The following is a 16549-nucleotide window of genomic DNA, read 5'->3' as shown; positions in this document are numbered from 1 at the left end:
CGCCAGTGGTAAATGAGCAATTTGGCACCTAAAATTAGTTTAAGACTCCACCCTTTTATGTGAATGTCATTCAACTCTAAAGAAGTTGTTTCCGCAGATGAATGTAGTTTTTCTGGGTAAAAGCAGATGGTGAATGAGAGTGAAACATGTATATAAATAATATATTGTAAGGCTGGTGCTTTTTACGTTTATAAATCTCTTCCTCTATAACCAATACTGATGTTTTCATCATAATATCAGATAGTGGAGCGACCTTATTCTTACTAGGTGATGACTGTTCAGAGTTTGATATTCACATGAAAGCTGGATTGTGGTGGAGACATCAATGACACATATTGAGTGCATTCATTTTCACTTCTGGTGCATATAGTAGATATCTATTCTAGGTATAGTAATTTCCTATTGGCATCTTTGATTGTTTCTTCTTTTACAGATGCTGAATACTAAACAGTAACCTGAATTGTTTTCAGGTCTGCTGCATACAGTCAAGCCATTCTCATCTCTATTTGCTAGCTACATGCTTTCTTCTTTAAAATGGTGAATTTACTGTAACTAGTAATTTACCTGAGCTTCATCATTTATCCATGTTGTAAATGAGCATCATGCATATAATTTAGAGGCAGAACAGCCTATGTTTTCATGTCCTTCATTTCAAAGATATTTGGAAGACTTTCTAAGCTCCACTTTCAGAAGTCTTAAGGCTACTTTGTTAGTTGTAGTTTAACTCGTTTTGTAACTCCTAGTTAACCATTAACGATTTGTCACAGCCGCACTTTTCTCATGAATATGTTCATCCCTGCTATGTGTACAGTCTGTGAAATTGCTCACAAAACTAATGGTGCTTATGTCCTATTAGGTAGAAGTGTTTTCATTACGTTACTAGAGTAATGTAGCCATACACTGACCATCTAATGTTCTATTATTATTATTTTGTTTTGTTCTTTGCTTTGCACACTAGATAAAAAAAACTCTCTAAAGGAAAACTGTAAATTGTGTGTGCATATTACAGAGGAAGGGGAAACTGTCACTGGTCCACCAATGCAATAAAGTGATGTCACATTAATGTTTCACCACAAAGCCTTAAGCAACAAATACAGAAGTACATAGAGCAAAAAAAAAGTATTTCTCTAAAAGACGTAGCAAAACTATTCCTCAAAGAAGGTTGCTTACCTTTCACAGTCCCCATGGATAAATACCGGCAATAGATGAAACCTGGATCTGGTACTTTAACTCATGCACATTAACATCACTCTGTTATTAAATTACTGTTTGTAACATATTAATTAAGAATGTAGTATCCTTAGAATATGATGTCATGCTTTGGATTAATGGGAATGTTAGTCCATATTTCCAATGTAGGCTGAACCAGAAAATCTTTGATCAAGCTTTTAGATCTGTAACCACATATGCTGGTAAGCACAAGACAAGGATTGTTCAAGTTCCATAGCATAATGTTCAAATTGTAAAAGTTCTACGTTTGGTGAAAACTGATCAACCTGAGAAGCAGACTCAAAACCCGAACCTATGTGAAAGAGTGTAGATTGTTGTTCTTATAGATTATAAACCACATTTATTTTAAAGGTCTCTACTATCTTATTGTTTCCCTTACTGATATGGGACCCCCTTCTAATGCAAATGGTACCTTGCTTCCTTTGTGGCGACCACTAAAATTAACTTTGTGAAATAGTAACATCAGTTCTCATCACCTGGTCATCTGTTTCAGAAGAATCATTACCAGAACTTTGGTTAACAGAGAGCAAATTAGATTTACAGATGTGTCCACATACATCTAGCCACCTCGCGTGTCAAGCCGTGACTCTGTAGCACAGAGTGGCTTTTCTCAGACTTTTTCCCATATACTGTGTCTCCTTCTGCTTTCTCCTTGGATTTGTTTGTCACCAGTCCAATCTCCATTTTTGCTACTTTAGCCTGACACACCTCTATGAACAATGTGATGTTACCCTTCAGGGAGAATTTGTTCTACTCTTTTGAATAGCCATCTGGTGTGACTGAAACAAAACCTCGTAAATTGTGGATTACATAAGGGTTCTACTGCTATGTTATACAAGTCACAGAACCTGAAGTAGTTATTTTCCAGCCACCAAGGATGTTATCAGATATAATGTAATAATGCCACCTTCAGAGTTCCTGTGTAATGGGCAAGTATTCAGTGAGCATTTACCAGTTACTAATTTAGATTATGCACTGGTTGCCTTAGCTCATCACAAGTTCGTGACGGCTTTAACAGAACATTCTATTTTATTTCAGCAGTGATCACTGTGAGCGAAAAAAAATTTGGCTCCCAGGGACCCCTTGCGTTCTAAAATTGGGGTCCTTCTCCACTGTTTTTGGGTCACATCACATATTATAGGGAGGTGAAAGTATGGCATCAGCTGGGACAGTGCTGGGGGCAGGTAGCAATTGGGGTAGAGCTTGGGGGAAAGGCAGGGAGAAGTTGAGGTAGAGGGGAGTAAGGTAAGGCAGTGCTGGGTTAGGAGGGGGTAAGTGCAGACAGTTGCGACAGTGCTGGGTGGCAAGGATAGATAACAGCTGACAGTACTGGGGTGCAAGGAGGGGCTAGGGGCAAGCAAAACTGCAGTAGAGTGGTGGCAAGGAGGGTATTGGGATAGGGAGGGGACAAGTGTAGCTAGCAGCTGGGGCAGTACTGTGGGCAAGGAGGAGGTTAGGGGCAGGCTGTGCTGGGGGTAGGAAGGGGGCAAGGATAGATGGTTACTGGGGACAAGGAGTAAGTTAGGGATGTGTAGGGAGAGTTTAAGTGTAGGTAGCTGAGGCAGGGCAGTACTGGGAACAAGGAGGAGGAAAGAGGCAGTGCTGGGGATAAGGGTAGACAGCAGCTGGGGCAATACTGGTGGCAAGGAGGAGATTAGGTGCAGCCAGTGGGAAGGGGTGAGGGTAGATAGCAGCTGAAAATATTAGTAGCTAGTCCTTTCCCCTCCACCCATGGGGGAAAAAAAAATCTGCGCAGCTCTTAAATGTTATTCCGGATCAGACTGACCTTGGCTGTTGGCACAGATCACTGCAGTAGGCACCGAAGTAGGGAATGCTGTTAAGTCCTCCTCCGAGCTTCTTGGCCCTTTGTGGGAGCTGCGTGCGTGATCTTTTGCAGTTCAACCTAATCACCTGTGTATGGGAGGCAGTCCGCCTGGTACCCCTGACATCCTCTATGGGTGCCCCAAGCGAGACTCCATGGTTACTTCCAGCAGCAGGCCCCCTGAGTACCTGAGACCGGGCACATGTGCAGAATGAAGTCAGTGAGTGCACCGGAACCAGTTTAGTGCTCACTGTCAAGCAGGGGGATCGCTCCCCCAGCACTCGTCCCTCCGCCGCTAGTGAGTTGTTAGAGGGAGTGCATCTGTCACTGCATAACTCACCCATGTTCCTGGCTGCAGCAGTCAGTAAGTCTCCGCTCGCAGGACTTCAACGAACGTCGGGGGCCATCAGCTGCGACATGCCCCCTGCAGATCCCATGGTCACTCGCCGATACTGCCCTCAGCAGCGCGGTCTCTCTCTTCTGCACAGCTCCCTGGTGGTCACTACTTCCTAGCGCCAGGGGTAATGCAGCCCCTCGTGGAATGGTCACTCTGCTCCCCGATGGCGGCTATGCTGCAGCTCCCAGCGGCGCAGCTATTCTCTTGTCCACTGCAGGCAGTGCTATTGCTGTGCTGCGGCATGGTCACTTTCCTCCCCACTGCTGACAGTGCTGCAGGAAGGACCGGACATACAGAGAAGGGAGAAGCCACATTCAGTAATTGTATGTGGCAGGCGAGAAGTCCTCCCTGCGGTCCGCGCCAGACGTGCAGTATCCCGCCCACTCCTGCAACTACCAATAGTTAAAGGTTCAACTCCAAGTCCAGCCCTGGAAGAGTATTCCCCTCTGCCTCCCAGCCCTGTCTGCCCCTGTCAGTCACTTCATTGTGGCAAGGGATTGGCTACTGCGGAGCGCTTCCCCGGGGACCCACCCATTTTTGAAAAGTGAGTCCCCTGTCCTCAAAAATGGATAAAATACTCGCTATAGCATGTATTTGCGAACACTGTTCAGTATTTATATTTTATAAAAAGGCACAAGAATATGGGCCTGATTAAGGTGTAAGCTGCTGTGTCCTCTCTAGCGTCTGTTGCTGGAGTCTCAGCTGTGATAATATGCAAATGCTAGTATCAGTCTTTTCTCCTGGTGTAGTAGCCTGCATCTGAATGAGCAAGCAGTGGGGTCTGTACAGTACACACTGTGACACCGCTGGTGATTCTTCACACGTCACCCTCGCGCTATAGCAGGTACTAGTTTATCTGTCTGAACATAGGGCCTGATTCAGAGTCGAACGCTCTGACCAGAGTGACCACCCACAGCATATGCGAGCGTCCATGATGATGGTCGTGATGGTCTTGACCATCGCGACCGTCGGGCTTGCGACGGAGACCCTGCGGTAGGGTCTCGCTGCCGCAAGCCCTGGAGTGATTTTGGCTCTATCAGAGCCAAAATCAATCCCACTGACATCACTAGTGATGTCAGTGGGGCCGGCTTCAGACGGTAGGCGTTCCCATGGGAACGCCTTCCGTCTGGCAGGCACGCCCACCAAAGGGTGCGTGCTGTCAATCAACATCGACAGCACGCCCCCTTTGGTGCGAGACCCGGAGCGATGGACAGCCCGTCGCTCGCCGGGTCTCGCGCATGCGCATGACGGAGCTCCCTCCGTCGTGCGCATGCGCAGTGGGGGAACATCGACCTGCTTGCGAGCGTCCTGCGCTCGCGAGCGGGTCTGAATGACCCCCATAGCCTCTGTGGTTGCAGCTGTTTGTTTGGGAAGGCAGCTGCTTTCACTGAGATGCCTGCTACACTCCCATAATATGTCCGTGAAACAGACTGTTTTTGTGTTCACTTCAGGCCGTCTCCCAGTCACCACCCAGGAACATTCTTTGTGGTGACTGGGAGTTGGCCTGAAGTGCATGCAAAAAATGTCTGTCTCGTGGGAGTGTTGCGGGCATCTTAGTGAAAGCATCGCTGCCCCATTTCTCATACCATCTGTCCCGTTCGCAACAACATCTTTGTGTCTACACTCAAAAGGCTGAGAGTGGAGAAATGCGTCAAGGGATTTCACTATTGTGAACTGCATTGGTTTTGTTCATTACACTGTGGACTTTATATCCAGCCACAGTTTATCCATCTCATTGTGGCTAAAAGACAAGGAGGAAACTTTGCAATCTCGCTTTACCCGTATATAGCTGAGGATCAACGTAATACCCAGATTCCGTATGTGATATACACATGGCAAGCGGTACTATAGTGTGTGGGACTATTACTCTGACCACCGCCTATGCCATTGCTGGAGGTGGGGAATACAATACGCTTTGTCACGTCAAACACTGCTGGTGCAGGAGACACAACGCGGCCACACTGAACACTAACGCTGACTGTAATGGTGCATACATAGTAGACGATATGCTCCCTGAGCGATATCGTTTAGTGTGTCCCCGGCAGGGTGGGCTCAATGTCGTTCATGACATTGAGCACACCCGCTGAATGATATCATTAACGATATCGTTCAGCCTGCATGTTAACCCGATGAACGATGATGACGAACGACCCGCGGGAACGCGAGTCGTCGTTATCGTTCATCGTTTTTGTGTTAAAAATGGACGATAAAGTGGACGACTGAACAATAACGTTATTGTTCAGTCGTCCACTGTAATCGCCCAGTGTGTACGCACCATAAGTTAATATCCCAGGTTATCTGGATTACTATTGCGGGACTGGTATGCGGTGAGTGACTTCAGCCTAACTAGCTAACTCCTGTCAGTGCTCAGTGAAAGGTATTCAAGTATAGTTTAATGTGGATCGTTGTCGCATTTAGCCTGAAAGCATTCAGGCATATTCCATCAATATTCCTGTTTCATTAAGTGGGATTTTATTCATTTATGCTGCTTCAATAGAGAATTGTTTCCAGCTGGGATCTAAAGACCAATTGGACCTAATATATATTTTCTGTCTATTGTTTTATTGATTGTATATTATTCTTTCATTATTATAAGTAAGTTTGTATTTACTTTTTTATAGGAACTGTAGTTCTTTTTAATGTGTATTTTATTGTTTCAAATAAATTAAGATTGACCGCTCTGGAGTGTATTTATACATGGTTATAAGCGCAGACATATATATTTCTTGGTTCCTTATGTAAAAGAATGATTGATAAAATTGACAAGCATTTATGTAAAATTAACTTATAGATGGTTATTTGTGAACAGTATTAGGGTTATTCATATTACACAACTTGGGGCTAATTCTGAGTTGGGAGGAAAGCAAAAAAAGAAAGCATCTTTGCACCTTAGTAAAACTATGCTGCACTGCAATGGGAAATTTACATTGTGCAGAGAAATTTAGATTGGGAGCAGTGTGACATAGGTCAAATCTAAATTGCAGTGTAAAATAAAGCTGTCCAGCAGGGGCGTTTTAAGAGAGGAGGGGGCCCATGTGCCCCATCCTCTCTCCTGCGGTTCCGGGTCGGGTGGTGTGGCAGTAGATTCTGGCCAGAATCTACTGCGCATGCGCGGGTCTCCGGGAAAATGGCCACTGCCATTTTCCCAGTGACTTTTGCTGCTCTGCAGCAGAGCAGTACTTCTGGAGACAGAGGACAGGTAAGTGTAAAGAGTTATTGGGTGTGCGCTGTGGGACTACCTGGATACTCCCGTGCTGTCCAGCATTTGTGGGCTATATGGAAAAGCAGCCAGTATGTACCTTGCATGCAAATAAATTGCACCCGATACTTGCTGACTTTCTGGCTGCTCCTTCTGGGTGGGAGCAGCCAGATTGACAGGACGGGGGGCGTGGCTGGGACAAGGGGGAGTGGTCAGACAGGTGATGGTTATTTGTGGGCGTGGTGGGGGGATTTTGATCCCGCCCCCGCTACACAATGCTGATACAGGCATGTGGAGCAGGGGGCGGGGCCAAAATGACGCGATTTCAGGGCCCCTACCCTGTGGGGGTTTAACTATTGATCGCAGGGGGGTCGGCGGCTGCCGGGATGTTTGCCTGCCTTTCTGGGCGGCCGGGAGCTGCACCCAATTTTTGGGAGGCTCCTGGCAAAATCGGGAGGGTAGGCAAGCCTGTTGCACCCTTGCAGTGCACCATTGTTTGTACAAGCGCATAGTTACTTGCTCTGCTCTCATCTCAGATTTGGCGCTTTTTTGTTTTAAGTTAAGTGACTCTTTTAAGAGTCTGATCTGAAATCTGGTAATTTATGTTAAAAGGTTTAAAATCCCTTTAATCTCCTTGCATAGGTTTTATATTTTAGCTACCTTTCGATCTATAGAATCTTACCTTTTATAACCTGTACCTTACAGAACTGACCTAATTATTTCCAGGGGAGGGATGACATTATGCTTGCACATAAGGAAATCTACTAAACATGACTTGTTTGGGATACGTGAGGAGATTATACACTCCTGTTACATAAGCCACAGATGAATGGGTAGTGGACGAGGGGTTTAAATTAGTAGAAAAACTAAAATATAACATAGTTAGCATTTGTGGAATGTGTGTGTGTGTGTATGTGTATGTGTATGTATATATATATATATATATATATATACATACATACATACATATACACACGTATACACACACACACTGGTCAATGTCTACCTTTTTAATGAAGTCTGCATTGAAAGAGTTTTTATGGTTTTATCATAGACTCACTAAACGCATCACTTAATATTGTTGTGTGTTGTGTTCTTATTTCCAAATTATAAGGGATTAAAATAGAATAGAAAAAATGGGATATAAGAAAGTGGGAAAAAAATATATATTTTTATTTATAACCCCATAATGTTCATTAAGAATGTTGTCATGTTCAGTGAATGACCATACAGGGCCTGATTCAGAGATGTAAGCTAATGCCGCTGCGACTTTCTATACGAAAACATGCAAATTTTACAGCCGAAGGAATTTTTATTGAGGCGCCCAGCAGTAGCTTCGCATATCCAAATGACTGTACAAAGATGCAGATCAGTCGAGAATCAGACTTCTGAGTAGCCCTATGGTCGCGCAAGATGGCTGCAGGAACTGAGCCGCTGGAGCCATTTTCACTGGGGAATGCAGTCTCAGGCTGAGCCATGCCCTGACATCTGCGCTGGAGTCACCACCTCCCAGTTGCCGCCCACAAACTGTCCCTTCCTGTCAATAACTTTGTAAATAAATAATCTCTGCAAGCGACAACAAAAATAAAACCTATCCACAAGTTACACATAATAATCGTTCGAACTGCGTTAACCTCGGTATTGCATCCATCTCTGAATGGTGGACCACCAGCCGGAGAACTCAGTACCCTCCATGCTGCTTCATCAGCCAGAGGTCCGTATAAATGGATATAATTCCTCTCTCAGTGGAGTGACGCCGCCGTGTGCTATCGGTACCTGACACCCAGGAATCAAAGCCTGAGCACCGGGAGCGGTAAGAGCAGATTACAAAAGACATTGCTCTTTGACTGAAATTAACATATACCGCATAAACCGGGTGAGCTAAAAACTGAGATTGAGGGCTTTACATGTAAAAGCAAAACTGGAGACAAAAGAACTAACCTGGCAATAAGTATTGTGGAGACAAAAGGCTAAAGTGATAGAGATGTTGCAATAACTACATCAGCTGCATAATAATTTATCTGAAAAGGTGGATTTTTTTATCTGACTTTTTAGTATTCTTTCATTGTTTTTTATGTTTTGTACTAATACTAAGTGCACTTTTATAGTATTAAATTGAGTGTATATGTGTATATTTAGAAATTAAAATACTGAATACACTATGTATGCGCTCCTTGTTGATCAAATCAGCTGGTGAATAAATAATCATGTTTCCAATACTCTCTACTAAGCAATACCACAGAGGCAGCACATTTTCTACATTTCCTTATATGTGCATGATATGAGAATGCTTTTACTTGAGCCATTTCAAAGACTTATTTCTTCTTCAAACTTTGTTTATTTCAGTTCACAAGCACATTTCACCATGTTTGATGGGGACTATGACTACCTCATCAAATTCTTAGCATTGGGAGACTCCGGCGTCGGGAAAACAAGCTTCCTCTTCCAATATACAGATGGAAAATTCAATTCCAAGTTCATTACCACAGTAGGCATAGACTTCCGGGAAAAGAGAGTGGTGAGATTTATCTATTGTTTTTGTGTGAGCAAATATTCTCCAAAGACAGACTCTCTTGTCATGCTCTATCCACATGTATAACATTCCAGGTTATTTTCCCAGTATTTAAGCACGAAGTGCAGGTTATATGTGGGGGTAGTATCATTATTCACCCTTCATTATAATGCCCTTTGTCACTCCTTCCCAACTTACATCTCCAACCATTGCTCCTTGTCTTTTGTCTCCTTCTCCCTTCCGTGACTGACACTGCCTGCTCACCCATACGATGGGTACGTTGAGAGCTATTGTACAGTCTCCTGTGACTCATTACGGTCTGCTGGCTAGTTACAGCGAGCTGCCCTTTCCCCTGGTCATTGGTCACGCCCTATCTATGGATTTACTGCAGTGTTTATATTTATGCTTTTTACTCCTGTAACATTTACTATTGCAAATTCTTCTTATGCTATTTACTGTATTTATTTTTCTATCTACCTCTTTTACAATGTCATGTACACATTGTGGTGCCTAAAGGGGGGCATCCACTACAAGATCTGAAAACGACTGCACGATTACGACATTGTAATCGTGCAGTCGTTTGTCAGTCGTGTGATGAGCCTACACTGAACGAGCAGACGTTCAGTGCAGGGTCATCCATCATGCTGATCCTGACGATAACGTCAGGTTAACCAGCATGTTTGCACGATGATAGATGTCTAAAAGACAAAATTTTCGAACGATGTTCGAACGATTTTATCGTTCAATCGTTCAACTTTATCGTCTAGTGGATACCCCCCATTACAAATGAAAGATAATAATTATTATCCTCTGTGGTCGAGGCTAATGTCTTGGCACAAGGTTTCATTGTCAAAAGAAAACGCGTGTATGCCCAGATAAGTGTGCCTGTTGCCTGCAGACAGTGAACACTGCCTTTTTAGTGACTGCACCTGTTTGAGTGCGCAGCATATTGATCCAATGCTTCATCTATGCCTCAATATCCTCAGTGGATAAATTAATTAAATGTGTTCTTATGGATATTGGTTTGCGTCTCTCCATTGTGTTGTTATTATGTGTATTGTAGGCAGGGAAACCACACCTAATAACTCATGCAGATTTATTCTTCCTGATTACTTTTTTCTCCATTAAGGTACGGTATGCTGTATTAAATTGGTGCATTTCCAAAATTACACTTGTGTATGCTAGACTTGGAGAATAGGATGCTTGTGTTGAAAATACAAATTTATTTTTTCAGTGCAACTGCACGTGTATCAGTGAATATTTATAGGAAAAGTGCAGTAAATGACTACCTATGATTCTGATTAGTATGAGCAATTATTACAATAAAAGTACCAACAATATGATGGTATTGACCTGTGTGATAGACCTGGTGTCGGGTAATACAGGACGTTTCATAACATTACTTCCTGTTGGGGGATTTATTGAGAAACTGCTTTTTCCTAGGTAGAATAAAAAAAAATATTGCTATTGTTCATGGTCACATATTGTGAAATCTAGAAACGCATGTTTTTTTCCCTTGTGTCAACACGTTGTACAGGTTTAGTCGGTTTACTTATTGCAAATTGAAAACTAAGCGCTGGTGTAATAGAAGTGAAACAAGCCTAGCCATTGTAATTCTATTTGTGGATCTGTGTGTAATTTTACCCCAATCGTGTGCTCCTGGTATGTAACATTCTGTGCAGAATGCTGAGGTCTGCTGATGTGTCTAACACTTCCTATTCCATAGAGAGCTACCATTTGACTTATTTATCAAAAGGAGAAAATACAACTTGCCAGTAAAAAAAAAAAAAAATGTTTCCCCCTCCCCTGGAAATAGGGCTTTTTTTCACTCAACCCTATACATTAAGAAGTGTCATCACTGGTAAGATGATTTACTGGCTTTTGCTGACGAAAACATTCCTGTGCCTCATTTAACAAGCATCACAGCAGTACCTGTACATCTCAGGATGGTGATAATAGATGAAGATCAATGGAAAAAAATAAAAGATTTAAAGCATTTTATTCAATGGTGAATAGTAGTGGCTGTTCGGACTTTTCATCTTAAGGGGAGCTAGGCTGCAGTTCAAGTGCTGTCTGTATGGTCACCTGCCCTATAACTTGCATATGTGTGGAAAGAAACAAAAGTAAAAAAACTTATGCATACACACATGAAAAACCTTGTCTTCTAGGCACTGCATCAGCTGTAGCCTCTAGAAATAAGGGGAAGTGGCTTCAAATTGGAAACACTTTCTGCTAATTGTGGTCCGGGCAGTCCAGCTTGTGATTAGCAGAAGAAAGCCCTTTCAATGTGAATCCACTGTCAGTGCCCCTACTGGGAGCTTGTTGGTTGTGGCGGATTTCTCTTTCATCCATCTGGGGGACGCTCTATTATAACCTCTTAATTATGTATGACTTAACACACAGGAGTTTCTTTATAATTCTTTAACCATCACTTGTAATCTTGCACTAGTGTGATGCCGTGGAGCAGGTCTCGTCAGAGCCGTAGCTAGGGTAGTGCGGCCAGTGCCATCGCACAGGGCACCACAGGTCAGGGGGCGCTGTTTGGGCCTATCAAATTTCTGTTTCTTATCATTCTTGCTTGTAGCTTCCTCTTATTTCATCCCCAGCATCTCCTGGCCCTTCCCCATGAAGCCATGGCCCTTTTTTGGGTGCATTATGTCCCTTTGAAAAATGAGGGGGGCGCCAATGCTCTTTCTGGCACAGGGCACCAAAAATTGTAGTTCTGGGTCTCGTGCCCTGTATTTGTTCCATAGGAGTGTTAGGGACCTGCCTGATAGAGGTCATCTGGATACGGTGGGCAGGCCCATCATTCTGGCCATTATTATGCTAAGAACCTCTTTGATGCAATATATCGCAGTATTATTATTAGGTTTACCATGGTTAGAGATGTTCAGGCTATCCCTGCAGACTCGTCAGTCGCTTTGTTGGTTTCTTCAGAATTCAAGCCTGGTCCGGGGGTCTCGGTGGTCAATTTGGAACTGGGTGATTGTCACCACAGATGCCAGCTTAACAGGATGTGGAGCAGTGGTCTTGGGGCATGCATCTACAGGGTTTGTGGTCCCCTCAGGAATACATTCTGCCCATCAACATTCTGGAGTTAAGGGCGATTCATTATGCTTTGATACAAGCCCAACCCTATCTACAGAATCATCCGGTGCATATCCAGTCAGATAATACCATGGCAGTAGCTTACAGAACATGCAGGCTGGCACACGCAGCTTGCGTGCAATGAGGAAAGTCTCTCATATCCTTCATTGGGCAGAGATATGGACTCCAGCAATCTCAGCAGTTCACATTCCAGGTGTCAACAACTGGGAAGCCTAAGTCATTGCTAGTGTTCCAAGTGGGGATCACCAGACATCAACATAAAGAAGCTTCCACGTTGTGGCTCTCTGTCTCGAGATCCTCAGGCAGTTCTGGTAGATGCCTTGACAACTTCCTGGACGTTCCATCTGGGGTATATCTTCCTGCCACTTGCATTGCTTCCACGGGTCCTTCAACGGATTCCACAAGAGGCTCGGCTAGTCATTCCTATTGCGCCAGACTGGCCTCATCGTCATTGGTACCCCATTCTTCGGAACTTGTTGGTCAGCGATCCGTACCATCCAACCTCTTCAAGGGTCATTTCTTCACCTCGATTTGCATCGGTTGGCTTTGACGGCTTGGTACTTGAATCAAAGATTCTAAGAGCTAAAGGGTTTTCCCAGGCTGTAGTTGAGACTATGATCTAAGTTCATAAACCAGCTACTTCACGGATTTAGCATTATGTTTGGAAAATATATATATAGCCTGGAGTGAGCATCATAAGTTGAAACCAAGAGTTTTTTTGGGTTTCTCGCCTCTTGTCCTTTCTTCAAAAAGGACTGTCTAAGAGCCTCTGCCTGTCCTATTTTAAGGGCCAGGTTTCAGCTTTATCTATCCTTTTTCAAAAGAAGTTGGCTACCATTGGTATCCAACCACCTTACTCCCTGCCGGTCCCCCTGTGGGAATTAAATTTAGTGTTGGAAGCATTACAGAGGGCTCCTTTTGAGCCAATTGAGTCTGTAGCGTTGTTACCTCACTCTGAAAGCTGTGTTTCTTTTGGCCATTGCCTCAGCCAGAAGAGTATCTGAATTAGCTGCTCTCTCATGTAAGCCACCCTTATCATATTTCATGCGGACAGGGTGGTTCTATGTACTAAACCTTCCTTTCTCCTGAAGGTGGTTTCTGCTTTTCACATTAACCCGGACATTCTTCCAGCGTTCAGGAAGACTACCGCTGCTGCTTGTGGGTTCATCCCTGGCATTTTTGGTGGTTGTTCGTGCTTTACGTATTTATTTGGACCGTACATCATCTTTGAGGTGTACAGATTCTTTATTGGTGTTTGAAGCACCAAAATGAGGCTGGCCAGCCTCGAAAGGTTCCATCGCTACATGGATTACTTCTGCTATTCGTCAGGCATATTTGTCTTTGAATGTTTCCGTTCCTGTTTCTATTCGGGCCCACTCTACTCTCACTGCAGGCGTGTCTTGAGCTGTGCAGCATGGCGCTTCTGTCGAGTAGTTGTGCAAGGCAGCAACCTGGTCATCCGTACACACTGTCACAAAATTTTACTGCTTCCATACTTTTATAGCGCGTGTGACGCCAGTGTTGGATGTAAAATTCTCAGAGCGACTGGTTCCATTGATTAATTAGCTTTGGTACATCCCAGAGGTAATGGAGCATCTCCCAAACGGATGAAAGAGGAAAACAGCTTTATTACTCACCGTAAAATCCATTCCTCAGAGTCCATCTGGGGGACGCTGAACTCCCTTCTTTACTTATTTGGTTCTATTAAGTTACCCTGTTCTTGGTACAGGTATTGTACTTTACAGTTGGTTGGTTGTTGTGTTTTCTTTCTCCGTACGGCTTTGCTAATTGTATGACTGAGGTTATGCTGGAGGCCGAGGGCTTATATCGGGGGTAGGAGCCAGACTCTAAGGCCCACACTATATACCCAGAGGAATGGATTTTACAGTGAGTGAAAAATAGTGTTCTTTACTGGGGGATATTGCAGCCCTGCCTACACTAGGTAAAGTCCACCACTGGTTAATTGGTTTAAAACTTTTTTTTAATCATTAAAGCTATATTGCCTCCATATAGGATCTCTATTGTGCAAGTTCACTACAGTGTCTCTTCAAACTTAACATTCTAGAGACAAATGAGAATAAGACTCCTCATGACTAAGCATAATCTTTTAGACAGTGGATTTAAACTCAGCCCAAGACTTAAGGACTAAGTCTTGGGCTGCACGAAGATATAAGGACGCCTCCTATGTCTGAACTTGCGGTCGCCGGGTGAAGTTAGACGCCCACCAGCCAGGAGTAAAGACAACCACTTTCAGATGTCCTCTCCAGGAAGTGTATGAAAACATTGGTACCATCGGGCCACATCGAACCACCACGCAGTGCTTAAGGTAGACTCTAGGCTACCGCAAGCACTGCGATCACCGCTGCCTTTATTTCTCTCATATGATGCGTATGTTGACGATACGTGTTAATTATTCACACCCTTAAGTTTATTCACAACCTTAAGTTGGTGGAAAACTCCCAGCCACGCCTGTGCTAGTGCAAGTACACCCCTTTTACACCGACCTGCCCCAGTCACAACCTACAGACGCCCTGTTCTGTCACTCAAACTAGCGCTCTGGCAATATGCAGAGAGTTATCGTCTCCCGATCGCAGTGACTGGTTCGCACACGCGCACTGCAACTTATACGCATGTGCAGTTTGCAACAATCGTCCGGCTGCAAACTGGTCTGAATCGGGCCCCATATCTTTTAATACTTTACTATCCTGGTTTTCTTATGTAGTGTCTACAGTTTCTGTTGATGGTTGAATGACATGTTTACTGCTGCTTCTTTACACAGGTATATCGCTCGAATGGTCCTGATGGTATTGCTGGCAGAGGTCAGCGGGTTCACCTGCAGTTATGGGACACAGCAGGTCAGGAAAGGTGAGTCACCCACACATCCTATGTGCCTTTCATAACCATGGTTCCTTGTATGCTACACAGGAGCAGATGTGTTATCATTGTCATCATATAGAATTAGAGAATACACATTCATATTTCATGGGTGTGCTTGTGTGTATGGGGTTGGGTATGAAATCCCGGCTGTTGGGGTGCTGCTGGTCAGAATACCGACAGCCAGAATCCCGACACCTATAGGAACACATGGTAAGTATTTTCCCATCCCCTACCCTAACCCTCCCTTCCCGGTGCCTAAACCTAACCTCCCCCCCTAGTGCCTAAACCTAACCTCCCCCTCCCTGCACCCTAATCCTAACACATTCTGTCCCTAGTGCCTAACCCCGCACTGTAACCCTAACCTCCCCCAAACACCCCGATACTTACCTTCAGGATGCCGAAATTTGGGATATTGGCGGCGGGATCCCGACCTGTCGTGATTTCGGAATATATATATGTGTGTGTGTGTGTGTGTGTGTGTGTGGATAGAATATATATATATATATATATATATATATATATACACACACACACACACACACACACACACACACACACACACACACACACACACACACACACACACACACACACACACACAGTCAGGTGCATAAATATTGGGATGAAGTCAGAATTTTCATATTTTGGCCTCTATTCACCACCACAATGGCTTTGAAATTAAACAAACTAGATGTGCTTTAACTGCAGACTTTCAGATTTAATTTGAGGGTAATTACATCCAAATCAGGTGAACGGTGGAGGAATTACAACGGTTTCTATAGGTGCCTCCCACTTTTTAAGGGGCCAAAAGTAATGGGACAAACTAAACAATCCTAAATCTAACTTTCACTTTTTAATACTTTGTTGCAAATCCTTTGCAGGCAATTACAGCCTGAAGTCTGGAACGCATAGACATCACCAGACGCTGGGTTTCATCCCTGGTGATGCTCTGCCAGGCCTCTACTGCAAATGTCTTCAGTTCCTGCTTGTTCTTGGGGCATTTTCCCTTCAGTTTTGTCTTCATCAAGTGCAATGCATGCTCAATTGGATTCAGGTCAGGGGATTGACTTGGCCATTGCATAACATTCCACTTTTTAGCCTTAAAAAACTCTTTGGTTGCTTTTGCAGTATGCTTCGGGTCATTGTCCATCTGCACTGTGAAGCGCCGTCCAATGAGTTCTGAAGCATTTGACTGAATATGAGCATATACTATTGCCCAAAACATTTCAGAATTTATTCTGCTGCTTTTGTCAGCAGTCACATGATCAATAAATACAAGTGAACCAGTCCCATTGGTAGCCATACGTGCTGATGAGGAGGTATGTTTTGGATCATGAGCAGTTCCTTTCCTTCTCCATACTCTTCTCTTCCCATCACTCTGGTACAAGTTGATCTTTGTCTCTT

General features: G+C 44.0%; 1 protein-coding gene across 5 annotated transcripts in view; it reads left to right on the top strand.

Moving 5' to 3' along the window:
* Nucleotides 1–16549, top strand: part of RAB27A (RAB27A, member RAS oncogene family) — a 127656-nt gene that overhangs the window by 93155 nt on the left and 17952 nt on the right. For all 5 annotated transcript variants that reach the window (XM_088444882.1, XM_088444893.1, XM_088444866.1 and 2 more), the window contains 2 exons: nt 8995–9166; nt 15048–15133. In XM_088444882.1, the coding sequence (XP_088301008.1) occupies nt 9014–9166; nt 15048–15133 (239 nt within the window). In that variant the 5' untranslated portion in view covers nt 8995–9013. The remainder of the gene's footprint in view (nt 1–8994; nt 9167–15047; nt 15134–16549) is intronic.

Source organism: Taudactylus pleione, unplaced genomic scaffold (genome assembly GCF_031769625.1).
Source record: "Taudactylus pleione unplaced genomic scaffold, aTauple2 ptg000019l, whole genome shotgun sequence".
Taxonomy (NCBI): Eukaryota; Metazoa; Chordata; class Amphibia; order Anura; family Myobatrachidae; genus Taudactylus; species Taudactylus pleione.
This window is presented reverse-complemented; position numbering and strand designations above follow the sequence as displayed.